The sequence below is a fragment of the Labeo rohita genome, chromosome 14, assembly GCF_022985175.1.
Source record: "Labeo rohita strain BAU-BD-2019 chromosome 14, IGBB_LRoh.1.0, whole genome shotgun sequence".
Classification (NCBI taxonomy): Eukaryota; Metazoa; Chordata; class Actinopteri; order Cypriniformes; family Cyprinidae; genus Labeo; species Labeo rohita.
Genome location: NC_066882.1, coordinates 20412264 through 20434838, shown reverse-complemented (window position 1 = coordinate 20434838; position 22575 = coordinate 20412264). Strand labels below are relative to the sequence as shown.

At 35.6% G+C, this 22575-nt stretch overlaps 5 protein-coding genes across 6 annotated transcripts in view; 3 read left to right on the top strand and 2 right to left on the bottom strand.

Annotated features, from left to right (window-relative positions):
* The first annotated feature begins 1095 nt into the window (after positions 1-1095).
* Positions 1096-4547, top strand: LOC127176590 (thiosulfate sulfurtransferase/rhodanese-like domain-containing protein 2). The gene is made up of 9 exons (XM_051128352.1): positions 1096-1453; positions 1532-1806; positions 1891-1999; positions 2086-2208; positions 2696-2801; positions 3362-3474; positions 3548-3706; positions 3782-3920; positions 3996-4547. Exons 1-9 carry the CDS (start codon positions 1340-1342, stop codon positions 4226-4228), a joined length of 1371 nt encoding a protein of 456 aa, XP_050984309.1. The 5' UTR covers positions 1096-1339; the 3' UTR covers positions 4229-4547.
* On the bottom strand, positions 4357-6459 carry atp6v0e1 (ATPase H+ transporting V0 subunit e1). Its single transcript, XM_051128353.1, has 4 exons — positions 6226-6459; positions 5705-5752; positions 5127-5246; positions 4357-4643 (listed from the first exon to the last, which is right to left on the bottom strand). Exons 1-3 carry the CDS (start codon positions 6327-6329, stop codon positions 5153-5155), a joined length of 246 nt encoding a protein of 81 aa, XP_050984310.1. The 5' UTR covers positions 6330-6459; the 3' UTR covers positions 4357-4643; positions 5127-5152.
* A 1467-nt stretch (positions 6460-7926) lies between these two features.
* Positions 7927-11455, bottom strand: rpl26 (ribosomal protein L26). Of its 2 annotated transcripts, none has more exons than XM_051128307.1 (4): positions 11365-11455; positions 10479-10654; positions 10225-10365; positions 7927-8096 (listed from the first exon to the last, which is right to left on the bottom strand). In XM_051128307.1, the coding sequence occupies exons 2-4, from the start codon at positions 10644-10646 to the stop codon at positions 7968-7970; spliced, it is 438 nt and encodes a 145-aa protein (XP_050984264.1). In that variant the 5' UTR covers positions 10647-10654; positions 11365-11455; the 3' UTR covers positions 7927-7967. The 2 variants fall into 2 exon arrangements, with proteins under 2 accessions (XP_050984264.1, XP_050984265.1); XM_051128308.1 differs by having other exon boundaries at positions 10479-10651; positions 11365-11439.
* A 3426-nt stretch (positions 11456-14881) lies between these two features.
* LOC127176503 (interleukin-17B) lies at positions 14882-16390 on the top strand. Its single transcript, XM_051128210.1, has 3 exons — positions 14882-15068; positions 15153-15472; positions 15667-16390. The coding sequence occupies exons 1-3, from the start codon at positions 15045-15047 to the stop codon at positions 15917-15919; spliced, it is 597 nt and encodes a 198-aa protein (XP_050984167.1). The 5' UTR covers positions 14882-15044; the 3' UTR covers positions 15920-16390.
* Positions 16391-22030: 5640 nt separating this feature from the next.
* ppp2r2ba (protein phosphatase 2, regulatory subunit B, beta a) overlaps positions 22031-22575 on the top strand; it is a 72050-nt gene continuing 71505 nt past the window's right edge. Inside the window, exon 1 of the mRNA XM_051127795.1 lies at positions 22031-22415. Within this exon, the coding sequence (XP_050983752.1) occupies positions 22337-22415 (79 nt within the window). The 5' untranslated portion in view covers positions 22031-22336. The remainder of the gene's footprint in view (positions 22416-22575) is intronic.

The following is a 22575-nucleotide window of genomic DNA, read 5'->3' as shown; positions in this document are numbered from 1 at the left end:
ACCGAGAATCGGTTCCTTCGAGAGGTTCGTTTTCAAACAATTCAGTAAATCCTTTACGCCACCATGTAAGATTATGATTCTTTAAAACGGCATTCCTCAGGTATATTTTTTCACAAATACAGGCAGAAATCATTCTAATATTCTGATTTGCTGCTCAGAAAAAAAAGTTGTTATTATTATTATTATTATTATTATTATTATTATTATTATGCTGAAAACAGCTGAGTATAATTGTTTCAAGTTTCTTTGATGAATAGAACGCTCAGAAGAACAGCATTTATCTGAAATAGTAATCTTATGTAACATTATAAATGTTTTTATCATCACTTTTGATCAATTTAAAGCATCCTCGCTAAATGAAGGTATTAATTTCTATAATTTCTTTCTAAAAAATAAAATAAAATACTGACTTCAAAGCTTTTGAATGATATAGTGTTTATAATGTTATATAAAGGTATAATGTTACAAAAGGTTTTTTTTATTATTATTTCAGATAAATGCTGATTGTTGGATCTTTCTAATTATGAAAGAATCCCAAAAAATGTATTTAACTGTTTTAAATATTGTATATAATAATAATAATAATAATAATAATAATTTTATAATAATAAAAATAATAATTTTTGAAGGGCAAATCAGCATATTAGAATGATTTCTGAAGGATCATGTGACACTAAGACTGGAGCAATGATGCTGAAAATTTAGGTTTGATCACAGGAATAAATTACATTTTAAAATATATTAAAATAGAAAAAAGTTGTTTTAAATAGCAAAAGTGTTTCAAAATTGTGCTCTTTTTGCTGTATTTTGGATGAAATAAATGCAGGCTTGGTGAGCAGAAGAGATTAAAGAACATTAAAAATCTTACTGTTCAAAAACTTTTGACTGGTTGTGTCTTTACACGTTTAATGTTTGCAAGTGAACGGAAGTGTGTCATATTAACTGTTCTTGCAGAGTAAAAAAAAAAAAAAAAAAAAAAAACACGCTTTAAACTTGCTGTCTCTAAGCGTGTTTACCTGATAAAAATAATTTAGAATCAGATTCAATGAAAAGATCCGACTCAAAAGAATCATTCGTTCGCGAATCGGACACCAGTAGATGCGACTCATTTGATCTCCACAGCCATGAATGCACGTTTAGTTTTTGTGTGTTCAATTTTATTAACCTGTCAATAGTGTTTAATAAACCGGTTAAGAATTGCACGAAAAGACGTTAACATTCTTTATATGACGGTTTTTATTATGGCGTTTTGTTTTTAAAGTATTAGACTGTGAACTGTGATAGGTAATAGTTGGTTTTATCTCATACACAATTATTGGAGATCAACATTATAGTTATAATGGCAAGTGTGCTTGTTGATTTGGATGTTGAGAGTCTTGGACCAGAGGTCCGTAAAGCAGACAAACCTGACTTTTCAGCAACAAGGAAATTGTACTCTCATGTCAAGAAAACGGTGAGTACAGTCACTTTAGGTCTGCTTATTAATATGATGATTGTAGTGTTTAATAGCTTCTTTTCCCATGGTGTTTAGACGTTTGCAAAATTTGTGGCTTCCAAGAAAGTTCCTCCAACCTGTGAAAACCCCTCACTTTGGCACTGCTGTGGACAGTCATTCAAAGAGTCATCATCAATCCACAAACATGTTGCCAACAACCATGCCAGTGAGATTCACCAGGTGACCACTGAGATGCTGGACGTGATGCTTCACCTAGATCAAAGCGAAGAAGAGTCCATAAATGAAGAATCAACAGATATATCATCCTGGATCCCTGATACAAGCCACGTCCCAGAGGATGAGCTTATTAAGTAGGTGCACTTCATGTTTCTGATATCATCTGCTCTGCTTATATGAAGACTGATCATAGTTTTCATGGAGTTCATCTGTTTTAGGGGTCCAGGTGAAGTTCTGCTGTATTACTGCTACTGTCAGTTAAATGATCCTCAGATGATTTGTCAGTGGCAGAAAGACCTTTGTTTAAAACTTAAACTAACAGGAAAGGTAAGTAAAATCATCCACAAGTCACTAATACAATTTGTTCAAGACACTTATTGCAGTTTTACTAGATTGAGGCTGTTCTTCCCCAGGTACGAGTGGCTGCTGAAGGTATCAATGGTACAGTTGGTGGCACCAAAACAGCCACTAATCTTTACATCAAGGCAATGTTGTCACATCCGACCCTCAAAATAATGCAAGTGCAGGATTTCAAGGTAAAGTGTTTGTGCCAATGTTCAAATTACCATAGATAAGATGCACAAATTGAATTCAAACAATGCTCATAATAACCGGAGGTTCTCATCTTAGTGGTGCTAAATGTTTCCAGCAAATCAGCATATTATAATGATTTCTGAAGAATCATTTGACACTGAAGACTGGAGTGATGATGCTGAAATTTTAGCTTTGATCACAGGAATAAATTACATTTTAAACTATATTCAAATAGAAAGCAGTTATTTTAAATACTAAAAATATTTCACAATATCACTGCTTTTTTTATATTTTGGATTCAGTAAATACAGGCTTGGTGAGCAGAAGAGAGTTCTTTAAAAACCATTAAAACTTTTGTCTGTTAGTGTTTGTTTTTCAGGAAAGAGAAAGAATAATACTATATTTAACCAACTTTCAAGTTTTTGGGACTTCAAGTTAAAGACATAAGATTTAAGAGGATCTAATGCTCTTCAATGACTTTTCCCTCAGAAAAGTGAAGGAGGTGCAGAATGCTTCTCTGATCTGAAGGTTGGTGTTTACAAAGAAATTGTCCCTATGGGTGTAGACCCGGATATCATTTCCTACAGATTGGCTGGTAAGAGTAACAACTGGCTTGATACATAGTACAATTGCTTATTCAATGTGCCTTTTTAAATATAATTCTGTTGTATTTACATTTCAAAAGCTGGTGGTTAGATGTTTTTAAAGAAATTAATACTTTTATCCAGCAAAGATGCATGAAATTGTTTAAAAGTGACAGTAAATACATTTATAATGTCTATTTTAGATGTTTCAAATGCTGTTTGGTTGAACTTTTATAAATTATAAATATTAAGCAGCACAACTGTTTTCAACACTGATGATATGTTTCTTGAGCATCAAATCAGCATATTATGATTTCTGAACGATCATGTGACACTGAAGACTGACGTAATGATGCTGAAAATTCAGTGTTGCCATCACAGTAACAAACTATGTTTTAAAATATGTGCAAATAGCAAAGAGTTATTTTAAATTCTAAAAAAATATTTCAGAATATTAGTTTTACTGTATCAAATAAATGCAGTCTTGGTGAGCAGTCTTTCTTACCGACCCTAAACTTTTGAACGGTTTTGTGTTAATTGTTAATTTACGCAAATGTCGTACTTCACAAAGGAATACATTTAGAACCAGAGGAGTTTCACAAAGAAGTAAAGGCGTTTGTGGAGAATCAGTCGGACAAAGATACAATACTTCTGGACTGCAGAAACTTCTATGAGAGCAAAATTGTAAGTAGTTTTCAAAAAAAAAAAAGTCAACAATACCAGAAGTATTACAGCTAATATTTCAGTATGTTTTCAGGGTCAGTTCAATCAGTGCTTGGCCCCCGACATCCGGAAATTCAGCTACTTCCCAGACTACGTGGATGAAAATTTAGATCTCTTCCGGGACAAAAAGGTCCTGATGTACTGTACAGGAGGCATCCGCTGTGAGCGAGGCTCGGCGTATCTCAAATCAAAAGTAAGTTTGAATCGAAAAACCATATTCTGACATATCTTTGTTATCCCATTCTCAAACATGAATACTGTTCTTCAGAATGTATGCAAAGAGGTGTACCAGCTGAAAGGAGGCATTCACAAATACTTAGAGCAGTTCCCCGACGGCTTCTACCGTGGTAAACTCTTTGTGTTTGATGAACGTTATGCGATTGCATTCAATGAGGACGTCATTTCAGGTGCGTACTCATGCATGTTCTTCATAAATGATTGTATAGAGTGACAAACTTAACATTTACTTCTCCTTTCCCCAGAGTGTCGATACTGTAGTTGTCCGTGGGATCGATATCAGCTGTGCTCCACAGACTTCTGCTGCCAGCTGGTTCTGTCGTGCACCACCTGCAGAGAGCGCGGCCTGACGGCCTGCTGTCCTGTATGCCAGGCCAAAGAGCAAAACCGCAACGACATCCCCTCCAATGGGCTTTCTCACCGAGAGGAATGCGAATGCACAATGTCGCGACCCAGAATCCCCAAAGATACACTATGACAAACTCAACGAGTTAAAAATCATCTTAGATGGCCTGTAATCTTGTGTGATTTTAAGATGTTTGCAAACTGCTTTTTTAAACTGTTAAAAACTGCACACAGTGCAAATCTTCAATAAATTACAAATCATTCTCATTCTTAATTTTATTTGACATTCAAAATCATACATGCGCGAATGGGACGGCTAATTTGTCCAACAATAACCAACAACACTCAATCTAGACACAGACAAAGGTGATGTACATATACACACATAAGATTAAATTGCATATTATTTCCTTGAACATGAAATCAAATTAAAAAAAACAAAACAACAAAAACACGTGGTAGTCATTCTTTGAGTGAGAGAACAGCATGTAAAGCTTCAATTAAATAGAGTTTCCCGATGGTTTTGGCAATGTACAAGTTTCAGGCATCTGCAAAGAAGTGAACAGGAAAACATTTAAATTATTTACAAAATAAAAGATGTTAATGGACTTTCCTTATCCACATAAACCTATGGTCAAGACTTCCGGTTCATTAGCAGCTATAGACCATTTTGCTTGATGTAAACATACTGGTCCCGATACACTTTTTTTTTTTTTTTTTTTACACAAACATCACAAAAAAATACAACCAACATAACATTTGACTGGATGAAAATGTTACATTAGCACCTTTAAGATGTATTTTTATATGTGAAATAAAAAAATACATAAAAAACAAAAAAACAGGAAGTGCTTCTGGACCAGTGTTGTTTACATCTAGCGAAATGGTCTACAGGGAAATAATGAGAAGAATAACTTTGTGCAGTAAATGGTAAAACTGTTGCACTAAAAACAACTGGACATGGTGAGACCAGAAGCCAGAACCATAAAAATTCCAGCTCCTGGATAATGTAAAAAGGATGATCTGCTAACCTGCTTTGTAAAGAAACAACTGGACCCTACGGCCAGTGTTGATTGAGGTACCAGATGGTATCATTGCTCAGTACTGGTCCAAACAACGGATTCAGCTGTGATAGAATAGCAATCAGCCAGCTGAAACATAACCAGAAGTAGAGTGAGCAACATAACAGTCAAAAGAAAATATTGCCAAGAGACTGAATTCAGGAACAAATGAAGCAGCAAAAAAAAAAAAAAAAGGTTTGCACTGCCTCCTAGTGGCTGTTAGAGAACAAACACTATCATATTTCTTCAAAATAATAAATAATTCACATCAAAGTACTACAGTTCAGACCTATTATGAGCTTATTTAACACACTGCAGATTTGAAAATAGTATTTGTAAGTTTACTATCTGAAACTGGGGTAAACTGCATATTAAATGGCCTGGATGTGCTGTATTTCTTTTATAATCAATACTGGAGTTGCCCAAAGGCTGTGTTTGACTTTCAGCTGATACAGAATGGAACAATCTCTCTATTTTACCACATTAAACAGCAGCTATTGAAATGTTAGACATGTTAGATAAAGATAATTTAAAGGCAATGTACTTACAAAAGGTAGCAACAGACTGCAGTTAGTACCAGCATCGTCACAGTGACTCTAAAGGACAAATATAAATACATTTAACACTTATCATAAATACATTCCACGTGTTATAACTGTAAATAAAACGTATTATAAATAAACATGTAAAATAAGCATACATGTGTAACGTATATGTGTTCGTCCACTTGGCACAGTCACATGATCCACACACTCATATATTCATTTTACAACTAAAACTAAACGTATTTGCTTTTAATTTACACTAAATACATTACTTTTGAATTTAAATGCATTTCCTATTGCCACACAAGTCAAATCACAAACTTTATTTTGTTGTGACGCTGACTTGTTGGCTTTCGTAAAGTCTTCCTGAACGGACAAAAACGAAAAACTGTATTGTTTAAGAACACTTTTTTGTTAATAAAGTTTTTGTCTTTATAACATTTCAAATACATCGATAATTCGAGGTTCGTACAGATGGTTTAGTACATGAAACTTTCGGTTAAGGAAATGCTAATGTTGCTCACCCTCGATTCGGTCCTTTAGGAATAAACCAGGGAATAACTCCACCAATAAGACCCCAAAACAAAGTCATAACTGACATAGCTATTACAAACGATGTGGCCGCCATTATATTTCTTTGTAGGTCGAGGTTTAATAACTTATTTTCTATAAAATAAACTTCGTAGACTCCACTGCGCTCTCGCTCCACACTGCTGTGTGGACGGTGACGGTCATGTGACTCCTCGGGCCCTGAACAGAACAGACATATGACTGATGTCTCACTTCTTCCTCTGCACGTCAAACTAAATATACAACCTTCTTTTGATATTGCAGATCGTTTGGTTTGTACATAATGTGCATTTTGTAGGATATGTGCCCTGCATATATATTTAATCTACTCTAGAGTCACATGAAACCTTTTCACCAGCATGAATTATTTAAAATGTCATCCGCTGACTTCTTGCATTGTTAAAACTAATTAGTGCGGCAATGAGAAGCAAGGTTATTACAGTTAATTAAAACCATTAAAAAAAAACATTATCCTTACTTGAAATAAAACAAACGTTAACTTCAATAAAATAAAAATAATTTGAAAAAAAAGCACAAAATCTTGTACTAAAATATAAATCAGAAAAACAATACCAGTCAAAAGTTTAACAGTAAGATTTTTAATATTTTTTTTTAAAGTCTCTTCTGCTCACCAAGCCTGCAGTTATTTCATCCAAAGTACAGCAAGAGTGAAATTTTGAAATATCTTTCCTATTTAAAATAACTTTTCTATTTGAATATTTAAAACGTAATTTATTCCTGATTTCACAGCTGAATTTTTAGCATTATTCCAGTCACGATTCTTCAGAAATCATTCTAATATTCTGAATATTGTTGAAAATGGCTGAGTTGGATTTTTTCAGGTTTCTTTGATAAATTGAAAGTTCAGAAGAACAGCATTTATTTAAAATAGAAATCTTTTGTAACATAAATGTCTTTATCATCACTTTTGATCAATGAAAGTATTAATTTTTATCATTAGAATGATTTCTTAATGATCATGTGACACTGCAGACTGGAGTAATGATGCTGAAAATGTAGTTTTGATCACAGAAATAGATCACATTTGAAAATATATTCAAATAGAAAAGTTATTTTAAATTGTAAAAATATTTCACAATATTACTACTTCAATGTTACTTCAACTAAATGCAGGATTGGTGAACAAAAGATACTACTTTAAAAAACAAAAAGAGTTACTGTTCAAAACTTTTGACTGGTAGTGTATTTTAAAATGTAACTAGGCAGACATTAAAAAATAAACTAAACTTTGAACTTAAACTTCAAAATTAAAGTGAAAAAATATAAACATTCAAAATATTCATAAAAACTTAACACCCTGAATCCCCACTCTCCTTGCCACATTAATTTCCAAATAATTAATTATACACTACAAGTATATGCATTGAAAACACCCATGAGCTAAACAAGTGGCCATATAGGAAGTAGATTTGTTCTGTGTCTGCAAAGTATAAGAATTTCCCCAAGTCTCATTTTTATGTTTAGAAACCAGTTATTGCTTAACCTGTAATGTTCCGATGTTACATAAATGAAAACATAGATGGCACTAAAGCTGAGCTTAAATCCAAATTCTTCCATTTCAAGTTAAATTTGGTAACAAATACCATTTCAAACCAAAGAATCACTTTTATATAAAAGACAGAAGCACAGAAATGTCAGGTTTTTACAGTCTTTTATTGTTAGCAAAAGAATCATTTCACTCCTGCATTTTCTCAATAGTCTCCTCCTTGTATTTGCCCTTCTCCTTTCCGTCCTGTCGGGACTTGGCCTTACGCTCAAGGATCTTCTTGCGATCCTTGTCGAGCTTTAGCCTGGTGATCACCACCTGAAGAACAAAAAGATTCATTTAATTAACATTTCCATCAACATGAAACAGCACAAAATTATGCAAGTTTACACCGTTCAAAAATAATAATCATAAAAGCTATAATAAAACGGTTAAGATGTCTAAAAGCACACATTTAATTGCATTAACATTAACTACATTGAAATGCTAATGCAGTGAAACAATTTGCTATCTAAGAGAGGATTGTGGTTTATGGATTATGTAATGATGGATTGAGTGACGCAGTAGAAAGACTATTTTATTTTGTATTTTTTTGTATATTTGGTGCAATACGACTAGAGAAAACAAAGGACTGTATTGTCTTTTGCAATAATGCATTTTTGAATTTGACAGGGCTACAAATGCGGATATTCAATATGTAGTTTTCAAAAAAGTCCTGACAAACGCATCACCCGGCAGACTTTTGCTGACAAATACACAGGGACATCTGGGTGCAGCGACAGAAGAGTACACCATGTTCATTTACATATACTACAGACACTGTAACAATACAACGCTGGTTGAAGCGCTCTACTACAAGTAACTGAAACGCAGTCCTGTATGCTTATGACAATCAGACATTGTCTCAAAATAATCCACAATAACTGTAAATATGCACATTTTGACATTTAAAGTGTCAAATAGAGCACTTGTTAAAACGCTTTTGTCTGTGATGTGGAAATGAAGGAATGGTGTTATGACATTTACCATTTTTATCAGACAAATGTAAGAAATTTGTCAATCCAAGAGTGCATGACAATTCAGCAGCAGAGTGTTTGTTTTGATGTAATAAAACTAGTTCCAGACTTAATGGTCTACCTTAAAATTGGATTTACCTTAAGCTTTAGTGCTACTGATGTAAAGGTCAACAGTTCAATTCCAAGCGAATAAAAGAATTAGTAAAACGTGCATCATAAATGCAATGCAAGCTGCTTTGGATAAAAGCGTCACTATTGACAATATACCTTTTTTTTTGTCAGTCTACCTGCTAAAATTTTGCTGTGTCCAACTCATTGAGTTCCAAGCTCTACTGACAACACTACATTTATTATGCACGGTTAAGGTAAATTTAATGTATTTCACGATGCCCTTTAGGTCAAATCAGACTTCGTTAGATACTTAGTAGCTGGTGTAAAGTCTTACCAAACAAAAACAATTAAAGGAAAATTTCACTTCCAGAACAAAAATTCACAGATAATTTACCCACCTCCTTGTCATTCAAGATGTTCATGTCTGTCTTTCTTTAGTGGATAAGAAATTATGCTTCTTGAGGAAAACATTTCAGGAACGTTCTCCATATAGTGGACTTCAATGGTGCACCCAAGTTTGAACTTCCAAAATGCAGTTTAAATGCAGCTTCAAATGGAAGCGATCGGCCATTTTTGAAACAAATTGACAATTTATATACTTTTTAACCTCAAACGCTCATCTTTTCTCATCTCTGCGATGCACATGTGTAGTCTGTGTAATCTGGGTCAATACAATTAGGGAATGTCGAAAAACTCCTGTCTCGTTTTCTTCAACGAGCGCTTGATCTTCTTTGCATGTTTACTTTGTAAACACTGTGTTGGTACTTGTGCAGCGATGTAGGATGATTTTGAAGTTGGGGAAGAAAACGAGAGTTTTTCGACATACCCTAAACTGTACTGAACCGCCAAAAACAGCTCAAGACAAGCCTTTGAGGTTAAAAAGTATATAAATTGTCAATGTGTTTAGATAATGACCGATTGTTTTGCTAGATAAGACCCTTCTTCCTCGGCTGGGATAGTTTAGAGCCATTTTAAGCTGCATTCAAACTTAAAGTTCAAACTTGGGGGCACCACTGAAGTCCATTATATGGAGATGATTCCTGATTTTTTTTCCTCAAGAAACAACTTATTGACTGAAGACAGACAGACACAAACATCTTGGATGACAAGGGGGTGAGTAAATTATCTGTAAATTTTTGTTCTAAAAGTGACCTTCTCCTTTAAACTGCATTATCTACTAAAACTTACTAAACTGCATTAAGAATAGATCAGCCATGATGCTCTACAGATATAGGGCAACCACTAGTTGTACTATATTTTCAATGACACTCATATCTCATGTTTCACATGCAAACACACATCTGGATATAAAATCATACCTTGCTGGGGTGGATGCCAACATGGACTGTGGTGCCATTGGCCTTCTCACGCTGCACACGCTCGATGTAAATGACGTACTTCTTCCTGTAGACCTGGACAACTTTGCCAATCTGCTGGCCTTTGTAGTGTCCCCGGACAACCTGGTAAAGCGAGGGAAAAAAGTAAGTAAAGTTACACCGAGTAAGGTGACTAGACATTTCAATGCATCAGACTGTAATATTGAGCAGGTAGGAAAAACTGGGAACGTCCTTACCTGGACCTCATCGTCCTTACGGATGGGCATGGATCTCACGTTGTACTTCTGGCGGAGCTCTTTGGACAGAGGGGAGGACATGATCTTCCTGCGGATGTGTGAAGGGGCATTGAAATGCCTCTTGCGGTTCTTGCGCCGGGAGGAGGTCACAAATTTATTGAGCTTCATGATGGCTGCTGATGAGAAAGGACAATGACAATTTAAACTCAATCTGAATTTTAAAAAAAAGGCAGGTGATAAATGGTTGGGCTGGCAAAAAGTCAAATTCAACACGTATAAGAAAAACTGAGTTTGCAGAAGAATTAAACTGTGTCAAGCTTTACGTTACTGACACTAACTTGGGTTTGTCTGATACACTTCAACTCATCTCTCAGTGGACAAAACAGCACTGATATTACGTAAAACACATTACATGAAAAATATGTAACGTTACGAATAATATAATCCGCTCATGTCTTGATAAAACACGGTGTATTTGAAAAGCATGTTCAAAAACTCGTGGTATTGCTACATGGTAAATCCAACTTGACATGACAGTATAAGCACGTACACCTTAAGTTTTCATATTTACGTTGTGCTTCAAGAAGGTTTAGACGCAACACAATTTAAACAAACATATAACACGCACAAACGGAAAGCTTTGGGCTTGTGTTTTGGGTGAAATTGTAACTATCCACACGGGAGACAGCACAGCTCCCGTAGCAGCCACTGGCTGAACTTTGGCGACTAAATCAACCAAAATGTCGCACGGTAAACGTAAAATAACACATCTAAATTGAAAGTAATGCTATTATGTAGCGGTAATGTGTGTTTTAAACTTTGAGGGCGTAAAATCCACGAGGATGGCAAAGGATGTTTAAGAAATGCTTTAGCAATCTTGGCTTACCCTGCCGACTTGTCGCTATGGCCGCCGGAAAAGAGACTCTAGAACTACTTCCGCCAGAATTAGTTGAAGCGCAAATCTCGCGAGATCGTGAAAAGAATGGGATTTCGAAGTAGATGTCAGTTTTATGGCAGGTCACAGTAACGTAAACACAAATGAACATTGAATTCATTTAATTCATTTCATGAAGATTACTACATTAGAAAAAAAAATAAAAGGTATAAATTATTATATATATTATATTAATTATGGTACCACCGTAAATAAATAATTAAGTGGACGCGTTGATTTGGTGTACTAAAAAAATGCCATATACAAAATTAAAAAATAATAATAAATTCAATAAAAACGGAAATTAATACGTTTAAAACTCAGAGAATTGCCAGTGTTTTACTGGTCGTTTCTTTAATTATCAAAAAGTGATAAATTGTTCACATCCTTATTATAGTGCTGCTCGAAATCCAGTTTTAGCTGGTAGCTGTGTTTTGGAAAGTGGTTTATCACTGGATATTATCTGGTCCTGTGGTTAGCCGGTGGACCACCATGCAAAAACCAGCTACTGTTTTCCAAAACACAGCTTGAACTTGACTCTCCAGCACTTAACAATCTTATTATTTCAGCAAGTAAAAACATAGAACATGTCATGAATTGCCATGCACCAATAATATTACATATAAACATTATTTATTTACAATATTTGCTTCCTGACATAATTTACTCACCCCTATGTCATTTCAAACCTGTATGCATTTCCTTTTTCTGTGAAACACAAAAGAAGATATTGAAGAATGTTGGTTACCAAAACGTTTTGGTTTCCATTGGCTTCCATTGTATTTTTTGTCCATACAATGGAAGTCAGTAGGAACCGAAACTGTTTAATTGCCATCATTCTTTAAAATAAAAAAGAAAAAAAGAAAGTCAAATAAATTTGAAACAACATGAGGGTAAGTAAACAATAAATTAATTTTCATTTCTGGGTGGGATACCCATTTAAGAAAGTAATAGTCTTGTTGGCTTTTATTCACTCCAAAAAATAATTTCTTGTGAAGTTTCACAGGTGCTTTAACTAAAAGAAAAAACCTGGGGACTTCTTTTGTCGAATGGTTACACAGAAGAAGAAAGAAGGAAAATCTGAGTCACTAACCATTTTATTAGAATTATATAATTGTCAATGAATTTGAAAACAGTTTTTATTCAACACAATATTATGTGTACCTGTTTTTTGTCTTTTATCCAACCAACCCTCAAAAATAGCAAAACATGGTTTGCCACAAGTGTTCTCTTTGAAACTGCAGGTCTACTACACTGCCCTGACATGTCACACGAGCAGGTGTTCTTTTGCACAACTCAATGGTGTCCATTGTGAAAATGAATATAGCATTGAATGGGCCAGATCAGGAGAAAACATGGATTGACCAAATCTGTAGCTGTAGACAGTGTTCTTTAGCCTGTAGTTTGGTTCACAGAATGGGTCTAAGGCACATAAAGCTCTGTCTGGTCGTTTGTTCTCTCTGGGCTTTGGGACTTAAGAATAAAAAGGGTCTTTTGAGTGTACGCGATTGAATAGACACACATGAAAAACAACAAAGGTACAAAGGTTAGTGTTCTGTAAAATTGGACAAAATTCTATTGAAAACCTTTCATGCACCTGTAAATTTGTAATATTACACTGTCTTTTAACTAATGATTAACTTACGACCATTCATCTATCTGTCTATCTAGTCAAAATATTTGACACTTTGGAATTGAATCTGAATTTGTTTCTCATGATCTTAAAAATCTTTTGATCTAAAATTTATGAAAATAAATCTTATATAAATGTATATCTATCTATCTATCTATCTATCTATCTATCTATCTGTCAGTTATTCTGTCTGCTAAATATCTGTCTGCTGTTTGTCTGTCTACCCGTCTGTCTGCTAAATATCTATCTGTCTGCTGTCTGTCTGTCTTCCCGTCTGTCTGCTAAATATCTATCGGTTTATCTGTCTGCTAAATATCTATCTGTCTGCTGTCTGTCTGTCTACCTGACTATCTGCTAAATATCTATCTATTTATCTACCTGTCTGCTAAATATCTATCGGTTTATCTGTCTGCTAAATATCTATCTGTCTGCTGTCTGTCTGTCTACCTGACTATCTGCTAAATATCTATCTATCTATCTATCTATCTATCATCTGTCACTTAGTTTGTCTGTCTGCTAAATATCTATCTGTTTGCTAAATATCAATCTGTCTGCTGTTTGTCTGTCTACCTGTCTGTCTGCTAAATATCTATCTGTCTGCTGTCTGTCTGTCTACCCGTCTGTCTGTTAAATATCTATCTGTCTGCTGTCTGTCTGTCTACCTGCCTATCTGCTAAATATGTATCTATCTATCTATCTATCTATCATGTGTCAGTTTGTCTGTCTGCTAAATATCTGTCTATCTATCTGTTTGCTAAATATCAATCTGTCTGCTGTTTGTCTGTCTACCTGTCTGTCTGCTAAATATCTATCTATTTATCTGTCTGCTAAATATCTATCTGTTTATCTGTCTGCTGTCTGTCTGTCTAACCATCTGTCTGCAAAATATCTATCTATCTATCTATCTATCTATCTATCATCTGTCAGTTAGTCGGTCTGTCTGCTAAATATCTGTCTATCTATCTGTCTGTTTGCTAAATATCAATGTCTGCTGTTTGTCTGTCTCCTGTCTGTCTGCTAAATATCTGTCTATCTGTCTTTTAAATATCTATCGCTCTATCCGCTAAATATCTATATGTCTGCTAAATATCTATCTGTTTATCTATCTGTCTCTCTGCTAAATATCTGTCTGTCTGTTTGCTAAATATCTAAACTGCCCTCCAAAAGTTTGGAAACACCCCTGGCAAAGTGTGGTTTTGGACGATATCAGGATAAATCCTTATCTTTTTTTGGTGCAAATACATTTAAGTAACTTGACATCATCATTGAAGACCAGCAATAATAATTTTCATTTTGATTACATAATAATGGCAATATATACATGTCAAAGTCAGACATGCCCCTTTGCCAGCTGTGATGTCTGGTTACTGGTTTAAACTTGGCCCAGGTTTCCAAAAGATTTTTGGGTCAGCACACCTTAATAGCTTCAACAACTGATTGCCAATTAAGTTTAGAGTACAGTGAATTTAGGCCCAGATTATGCAGAGCTGTAATAGCTACTAATGGTGGATATTTTGTAAGTTTTTTTCTGTTTAAACTGTTTATGTAATAAAATGTGTTTTCATAGTTTGTGTTGTCCTTTATCAGTGCAAATTTATCACAAATTAAAAAGGACTCATGCCAATATTGTCCAAAACCCCACTTTTCTAGGGTGTTGCCAAACTTTTGGAGGGCAGTGTATCTGTCTGCTAAATATCTATCTGTCTGCTAAATATATATTTGTATATCTAACTGTCAGTCGATCTATCTGTTTATCTATTTAACTGTCTATCTATCTAACATGTTTGAGAGGGTAACACAGAATAGGATTATTCTTGTATAAAGCTATATATCTTGACGTGGCCCCACCTTGAACTGTTTGGTTCAGGTGTGTCCCTGTAGGCTACTGTGTCAGTGTGAGGCGTGACACTTCAGTATGAGTAATCCCAAGCTCCTTCCACTCAATACATAACACAGCGAGGAGACAAATGTGACAACTTATTGCACTCTGACTGAAAACATGAGGAAAAATATATGGAACAAGGTGAGTCTCAGAGAAGTGAAATATTTGTTTACTTAGTAAAGCTTTATGAGAATTCAGTGAAATCATCTGTACTTCATATTGCAGGTGTTCATGGTCCTGATGGTGGGGAACCTGTTCATATCCACTGACACAAAGCTCTCCCGTAGAGAAGGAAAGCCTCGGAGACGGAAACTGGAGTCTCATCCTCGTCAGAATGCCTCGTCTGTCAAAATCTCCCCGGATCCGATGATGACAGGTCCAGAATCAGGAGTGATGCCCGGTGCTGTTGAAATTGACTTTGACAAGAGTATTGAGGACATGGTGTCTCAGGTCCGAAACAATCCCAACTTATCCATAAACAAATGTGTGGTGGATCGCAAACTTTGGATGTCCAACAGCCGCAGTCTCTCTCCCTGGTCCTACAGGTGGGTGTAATATAAAGGTCACTGTTAGGTTATCATCTTTGAAATGCAAACATTATGATTATTATTATATTATTTAACATCTTTGATACATGAGAGTCTTCAGTCAGGCATGTTTCAGGATTCTTTAATGAATAGACAGTTAAAAGAACAGCATATATAAAAGAACATTTTACATCATCAATGTCTTTGGCCAGAATCAACCACGATGAGACCCGTAAGCCCGTGGACATCCCGGAGGCCGTGTGCTCGTGTGTGGGCTGCATCAATCCTTTCACCATGCAGGAAGATCGCACCATGACCAGCGCCCTCATCTACGCCAAGATCCCCGTCCGCAGACTCCTGTGCCACCGGCCAACCAAGAAACCGACGAAGCAGAAGAAATGCGTTCCCCGTTACAGAACAGTGGTGGAGAGCATCGCCGTGGGGTGCACGTGTATCGTGGGGTAGCTGAGTGGGACCAACACAGCCTGTTTTACTGCAAATAAATCCGGATCCTAATCGTGAATATTATTATTTTCTGTAGGGTGAGCTGTGTTTTCGCCTTTTTGAAAAGGTGATTTTTTATTTAAGATTTTGAACATTAAATGACGTTAAGTATTAATAATTTGCATTGTGACATCACATTAAAAAAAAAAAAAGATGTAGCATATAATATTATAGTAGGCATAGTAATAGTGGGCATAAAGCTGTGCCTTTAAAAAGTATCAATGTTGACAGTTCTGCAGATCATTTGTAGTTGCTATATTTTATGAAACTGTAAAGTGTTTTTTGTGAAAGAAAGAGTATGTCTACAAATAGCCAATTTTCAGTAATAGCTTATGGTTTAGGGTACAAGTCATGGTATTAGGGTTGACTGTTTAGGATCGCCCTCTACTGACCAAAATGATAAAGTGAAACAAAAGAGGAGACACTTTTATAATGTCGTAATGTTTTTTTTTTTTTTTTTTTCTTACTTTCTTCTGTTTCTTTTATGGTTTTATTTCATTTTAATGTGGGGATGGTAACTGGGTTTACATAACCCGAGGACACAATTTTAAAGTATTTTTAATAAATATTATATTCATTTTTTCTCATATTTTACCAAAATATAAAGTATTTTCAGGTTTTTAATGTATATATTTGCAAATAAAAGACCTTACAATCAATGTATTTTTACCTAAATAAAATCTACGAAACATAAATAAACAAATTTACTGGATTCTTTGTCTGTTATCTTGTTAAGAGATGCGTATAGTAAATATTGTATCGTGCTAGTTGCTGAAGTCAACGTTTCTACACATGAGTGACACTAATGTACACTTCAGGGTAGGAAATTAACGAGGGCGCAAAAATGCCCTATAAATTCAAGACAAAGGGGAAAAAATACCCTTGCACACTTAAACAATATATTACGACTGTCGCGATTAAAATTAAACGTGAAAATGAAGATTGAATTTGATTGCTTTTGTGCAGCGTTGAACCGTACAAACAATCAAACTCGTTTCTGTTGAATTTAGGAACGCATAAGCCAATCAGAGGCGCTTAGATTAGTCAACGCTGAAAACGCCGGAGCTGTTGTTGAATGCGCATACTCGTGAATTCCATCATCATAAACAACACAGTGAAGATACGCTGTAGATAAAAGATTATTTTCGTAGCTTCAGTGATTATAACGGGAGTTTTTGCATAACTTGTGTCAGCTAATGTCATGGACCAACATGTTTGTTTATTTTGAAGCTAGAATGTGACTTGCCCAAAACGAAACAAAAACGTTTTGCATTGTTTTCTATATGGATGTTAATAATCTTTTTACAGTATAAAGAGCAATAATCTACAATAATTATTTTTGTCATATTTTTGCAGCCCTCAGAGCTCCTGTTTTTTTTTTTTACACGTATAATTTTAGCCTACAATTTTATAGTCTATTGTTATTGACACAGTTTAAAATAAAATTAAAGTAATTAAAGTAATTGGGTAAATTTGACATTAAAGACAATATATGGTTTATATAATAATAAAATGATTATAAAAATCACAAACGTAAAAAAAAAAAACTCCTGGAAATCAATTCCAGAGGAGAAATATTGTCCATAATGGAGAAGTTAATTTCTGATGATGGCACACTTTGCCATTTTTTAAAAACATTTATAATAATTTCATGATTATGATTGCAAGCTCTTGTCATTAGGCTATAATAAGGAGAGTAACTTACGCTTATTGTTTTTACAATATGATAGCCAAAATTTAATTAAACATGTTCTTAATGTCTTAAAAACGACTCAAAGAGATACTCTGATACTTGGGATGTTCGCACATCTACATTAAAATTAAAACAAGACATTTCAGCTTCTGGTCTCATGTGCGCCATCAGCAGGATTTGAACAGACGAGTCCTGCATCATCATATTAGTGATCAGCGAGGAACAGTATAGAGAAAAAATACAGAAGACGAACGCATCATGCCCGGTATGTGTTTGGCTGATGAGATGACAGATTATCTTCAACTGAAAAACTTGACTTTAAGTCTGACTGTTACTGTTGTTTGATTACTTGCGAGAAGGACGCGGTCCAGGTGAACGAACCTGGTGTTTGGTGCAGGTGAAGGGTCCAGCGGAGGTGAAGGCAGCTGAAGGTAGGAACTGACATACATCTGGACAACAATGCACTTTAAATGATTACTTTAAACATTTTTAATGTTACAATCTCATAATGATCTCTCAGTTATTAACGTTTAATGTGATATTTTAAATAGCGGATTTTTGACGTTAAGGGCTCAAATATTATGACCCCTTCCTACAATATATAGGCATATATATATTATTTTTAAATATTCTTTAAAAAATTGAGGAAATTAAGTGTGCTATTTTAAAGTGATATTATAATAACAAAAATGTCCTAAAACTATATATAGACAGATATAGTTTTTATTCTTACTGTTATAAACTTCATACCATTATTGTAAGCATCTCCCCAGGTTCTGTACACACTATATGCTTTATATATGATCACTCAGTATAATTGTTCCACTTTCTGCAGTGAAATGTATGAGAAAACAGTCAGCTTTAAAGTTTTCCCTTCTCTTTTGAGAAACAACCTGTTGTGTTCTTATTATTGTATATTTGTCAAGAGCGCAGACGTGACAACATTATGCTAGTGAAGCAGAAACAGTCAACTTGCCAAGATGTTGCCATTCTGAGTATGAAATATCGGTTTGAGCCAGAACATAAAACTCAGAAATTAGGCCTAATCAATCTAACAGCTACTCTCATAATTTGAAGAATGCCTGTGAATTAGTGGAGACTAATATACAGTCAATTGAGCGGCAAGCAGAATAATCCATTTAACTATTCACTGAAACATTGCACAGAATTGCATATTGCAGCTGGACTGTTGTACGTCAAGTCCTTTTTATGGCTCTGTACTATATACCAACACCAATCTGTAGGCGACCGCTATTTCAGCTTTTTGGATTCAATATACCCACGACTGTCAATCTATATTTAGAAGCTCTTGTGGCTCATAAATATTCATTGAGGTTTTAGTGCTTTCTTAAAAAAAGACGCCATGCAGCGTGAGTTCCCAACAGTGAGTCAGGCAGCGTGTGTCAGAGAGTGGGAGGAGAGAGGGATGGTTGGTGAGAGTGAACTCTTTGATATTTTGATATGCTGATACCCGGGGGACCAGCACAGATGGCACCTGATTTCAGATGCACTGGCCACTCTCGCTGACTACTCAGTGTGTGATTTCCGTCACCAAATATCATACATGAGTCTTCACATTTGCTCTGGGGGGTCCGGGTGGCATTTGTCTAAATAAATAAATAAACAATTAGCTAAGTGTCTGTTCGTTTTCAAAATTATGACATATGTTTCTGTTAACTGTGGGAATTTCAGACAGTTTACAGTGAAATATTGTAGAAACATTTTAACTTGTAAATCTCTGAAAAAGGTGCAAAATCTGTGGCAAATAGGGTGCTAATAGGTCTTAGATAAATTCTGTATAAAGTATAGGTCACATTTTAATTTATCGTGAAAAACAAACAATGTTCCCAAAATGTGACAAGTTACAACTGATTATAATTTATTTAAATTATTTATTTAAATCACTTCTATTTAAATTAATGTTTTTGCTATTACATTAGTGTTACTCTGATGTTTACATATGCTATATAAGACTTTAGTCAGGTTAGACACCATCCCAGCTAACATTCTCATAACTTGAACTTTTTTTTATAAGTTATATAAATGTTAGGACAAAATGTTCTTAGAACAACATTCTCGCAAAGTCCTTATAATATTAATTGCATTTGATGAACATTATCATAGGCCTATACTGTAAATAAGTGAAGGAAATTAACATTTTTCATCATTTTCATCAATATAATTATTTTGTTTACTTTAAAATACGTGTCATATCAACAACCTGTTAGCTCAGCATACTGCTGATTACCTTGCTATTTTAGCATATTGTTAAATGATAAGCCTGCAGTGGGTGGTTGGTCACATAAACTACAAAGTAAGCCAGTTTTAAACAAATATCTGGCTAGCCAGTCTAACATGAAGCTGAACTAATACAAACTTAACCCTATTCACCATTTTTGACAACTGGACTCTATCCACTTTATTCTTCAATGTGGAAGAAAGCCTATGGATGAGATTTATTAGCAGCTCTAGAGTGTTTTCATGACACGTCATCAATCGGACCAATTGGCAGCACGGAACATAACATAAACAACGCCACTGAAATGAACAAACCTCGCATATTTTGCTGATTATTGCTGCTGAAAAAGGTCAATTATTGTCACGTTTTGGGCTGTACTAATCGGTTGGACTGGGGAAAACATTTGGAGTACTATAGACTGCCAAAAGTTTAAACAAATCAAGGAGAAGAGTGCAAAAACTGTCTGAGGAATTTCACTGTCTTGTGGTATTTTAAACCAGTATTTTGAGGGCAAGGAACTTGACAACATTTGTGTTTGTTCTTATCATTTCCAGTCAGGTAGGTGAAATATTTGGCCAATATTTTAATTAATGCTGCTCGTACATATCTTCACCAGTATTAACTTTAGTTTGTCAAAATGTTGCACCCTTTTCTACAGACACCTTTCCTTTAGACAGCATATTAGCAGAACAATGTATTCAGTAGTACATTAACCATGCAACTGATGCTGTTGTTTACATCCAAGTATCTCCAATATGGCTGCACATCATTGGTGCGTTTGTTGGACGCAATGCGTCACCACTTAACAAATAGATAGGGACTTAACCAGAAGAAAAACAACATGCAGTTAACGGTAAACCTGGTTGCACTACAAACCAGTGTGATCATAATTAAGATAATACATTAAAATAATATGGCAAGACAAAACAATTTGCAATATCAAGCCTAGCTAAAAAGACCCCTGGTGAAAAAACCAGCATATGCTGGTTAGGTATGTTTTGATGCTGGTTTAAGCTGGTCCTTAGCTGGTTTATGCTGGTCCTTTGCTGGTTTAAGCTGGTCCTTTGCTGGTTTAAGCTGGTCCTTTGCTGGTTTATGCTGGTCATGTTGCTGGTCAAGGACCAGCATAAACCAGTATCAAAACATACCTAAACAGCATCCCAGCATCAAAACCTACCAGCATATGCTGTTTTTTTCACCAGGGACCGTAAGTCAGACCTATAAAATTTACAAATGGCCGCGACTGCTTTTGCGGTAAAAACAATATAAAGTAAAATAAAAAATAAGGTGGAAAACTGAACTCACACCATTATATTTTCAAGACTCACAACCGTATTTTCGGCAGCGCCCTGAGGTGTAAACAGAATTGTATAATGAACAACTAGTTAAGCTAATATTGACAGAAAATGCTCAGAACGTTGTAGGAAACTTTTTGTAACATTTAAACAACGTTACAATCACGACACAAAAAATGGGACATGTCAACGTGTTAGAAACATTTCAAAACATTGTCCCCATAGCCGGAATTTGTTATAGCCCTGGTGAAAGAACCAGCATATGCTGGTAGGTATGTTTTGATGCTGGAATGCTGATTAGGTAGGTTTTAATGCTGGTTTAAGCTGGTCCTTTGCTGATTTATGCTGGTCCTTAGCTGGTTCATGCTGGTCCTTGACCAGCAACATGACCAGCAAAAACCAGCAAAGGACCAGCTTAAACCAGCATCAAAACCTACCTAACCAGCATATGCTGGTTTTTTCACCAGGGAGGATATTGAATTTAATGCTAAAACGAGGGTGTGAGAGACAGACTGACATAATTACAATGGCACACACTGTATAAAGGTTCTAGCTCACGTCATTTTCACAACTCAAACTTTAAAAACTTTTTTTGAGTTTTCTGAAACACGTTTCGTCAGTTGAACCTGAATCGATTTGTTGAATTAATTAAATTGATTTAATATTAGTACAGAAATTGTATTAATATTAATGGCGGTATACATGACACCCATTAGATGGCGCTATTGCACAGCTTTAAATTGAACAGCAAAAAGTTTACAGTCCCTCTCATAAACATGAGGGCGATTTCATGTCATGCTTCGCGCTCATCTAAATAAAGCTCTGTGATCAGTCGGGCTGTGCGCAGTACGTTCCTGGCCAGAGAGGGTAAATGTCCATGTAACAGTGTAACTGCCCTCATCATCGCCCCTCCCAACTGAAGCTCAGGAAAACAGCTCAACCCTCCGTCCTTCTGGGAGGAAAACATGATGAACTGTGAGGATGCACAGCACGTCTCCTTGACACACGCGTGAGAAGTGTTTAGGATGCTGCCGTAACTCCACACGCATCCAGGGAGCAACAGCAGCATCCCTCCTCCGGTCCGGATCTGCTGTCATCGCAGCGCGGATGGTGGGAAAGGACCCTCCCAAAGGAAAACAGACGAAAGAAAGATGAAATGTTTCTCCCGGTACCTGCCTTACCTCTTCCGACCTCCGAACACCCTGCTCTCCTCGAGCTGTCACACGGAAGGTAAGAGCCGAGCCGCACAGACAGCTGGACATTGATTTTGCTGGGTCACAGCGTGCTGAAGCGATGCTGCGTAATAACAACTTTCTGTCTGGAAGTGCAAAGAGATGGCTGTCATAAACATAGCTTATTTTACAACTCTGTGGGGTAGTATGTGATCAAG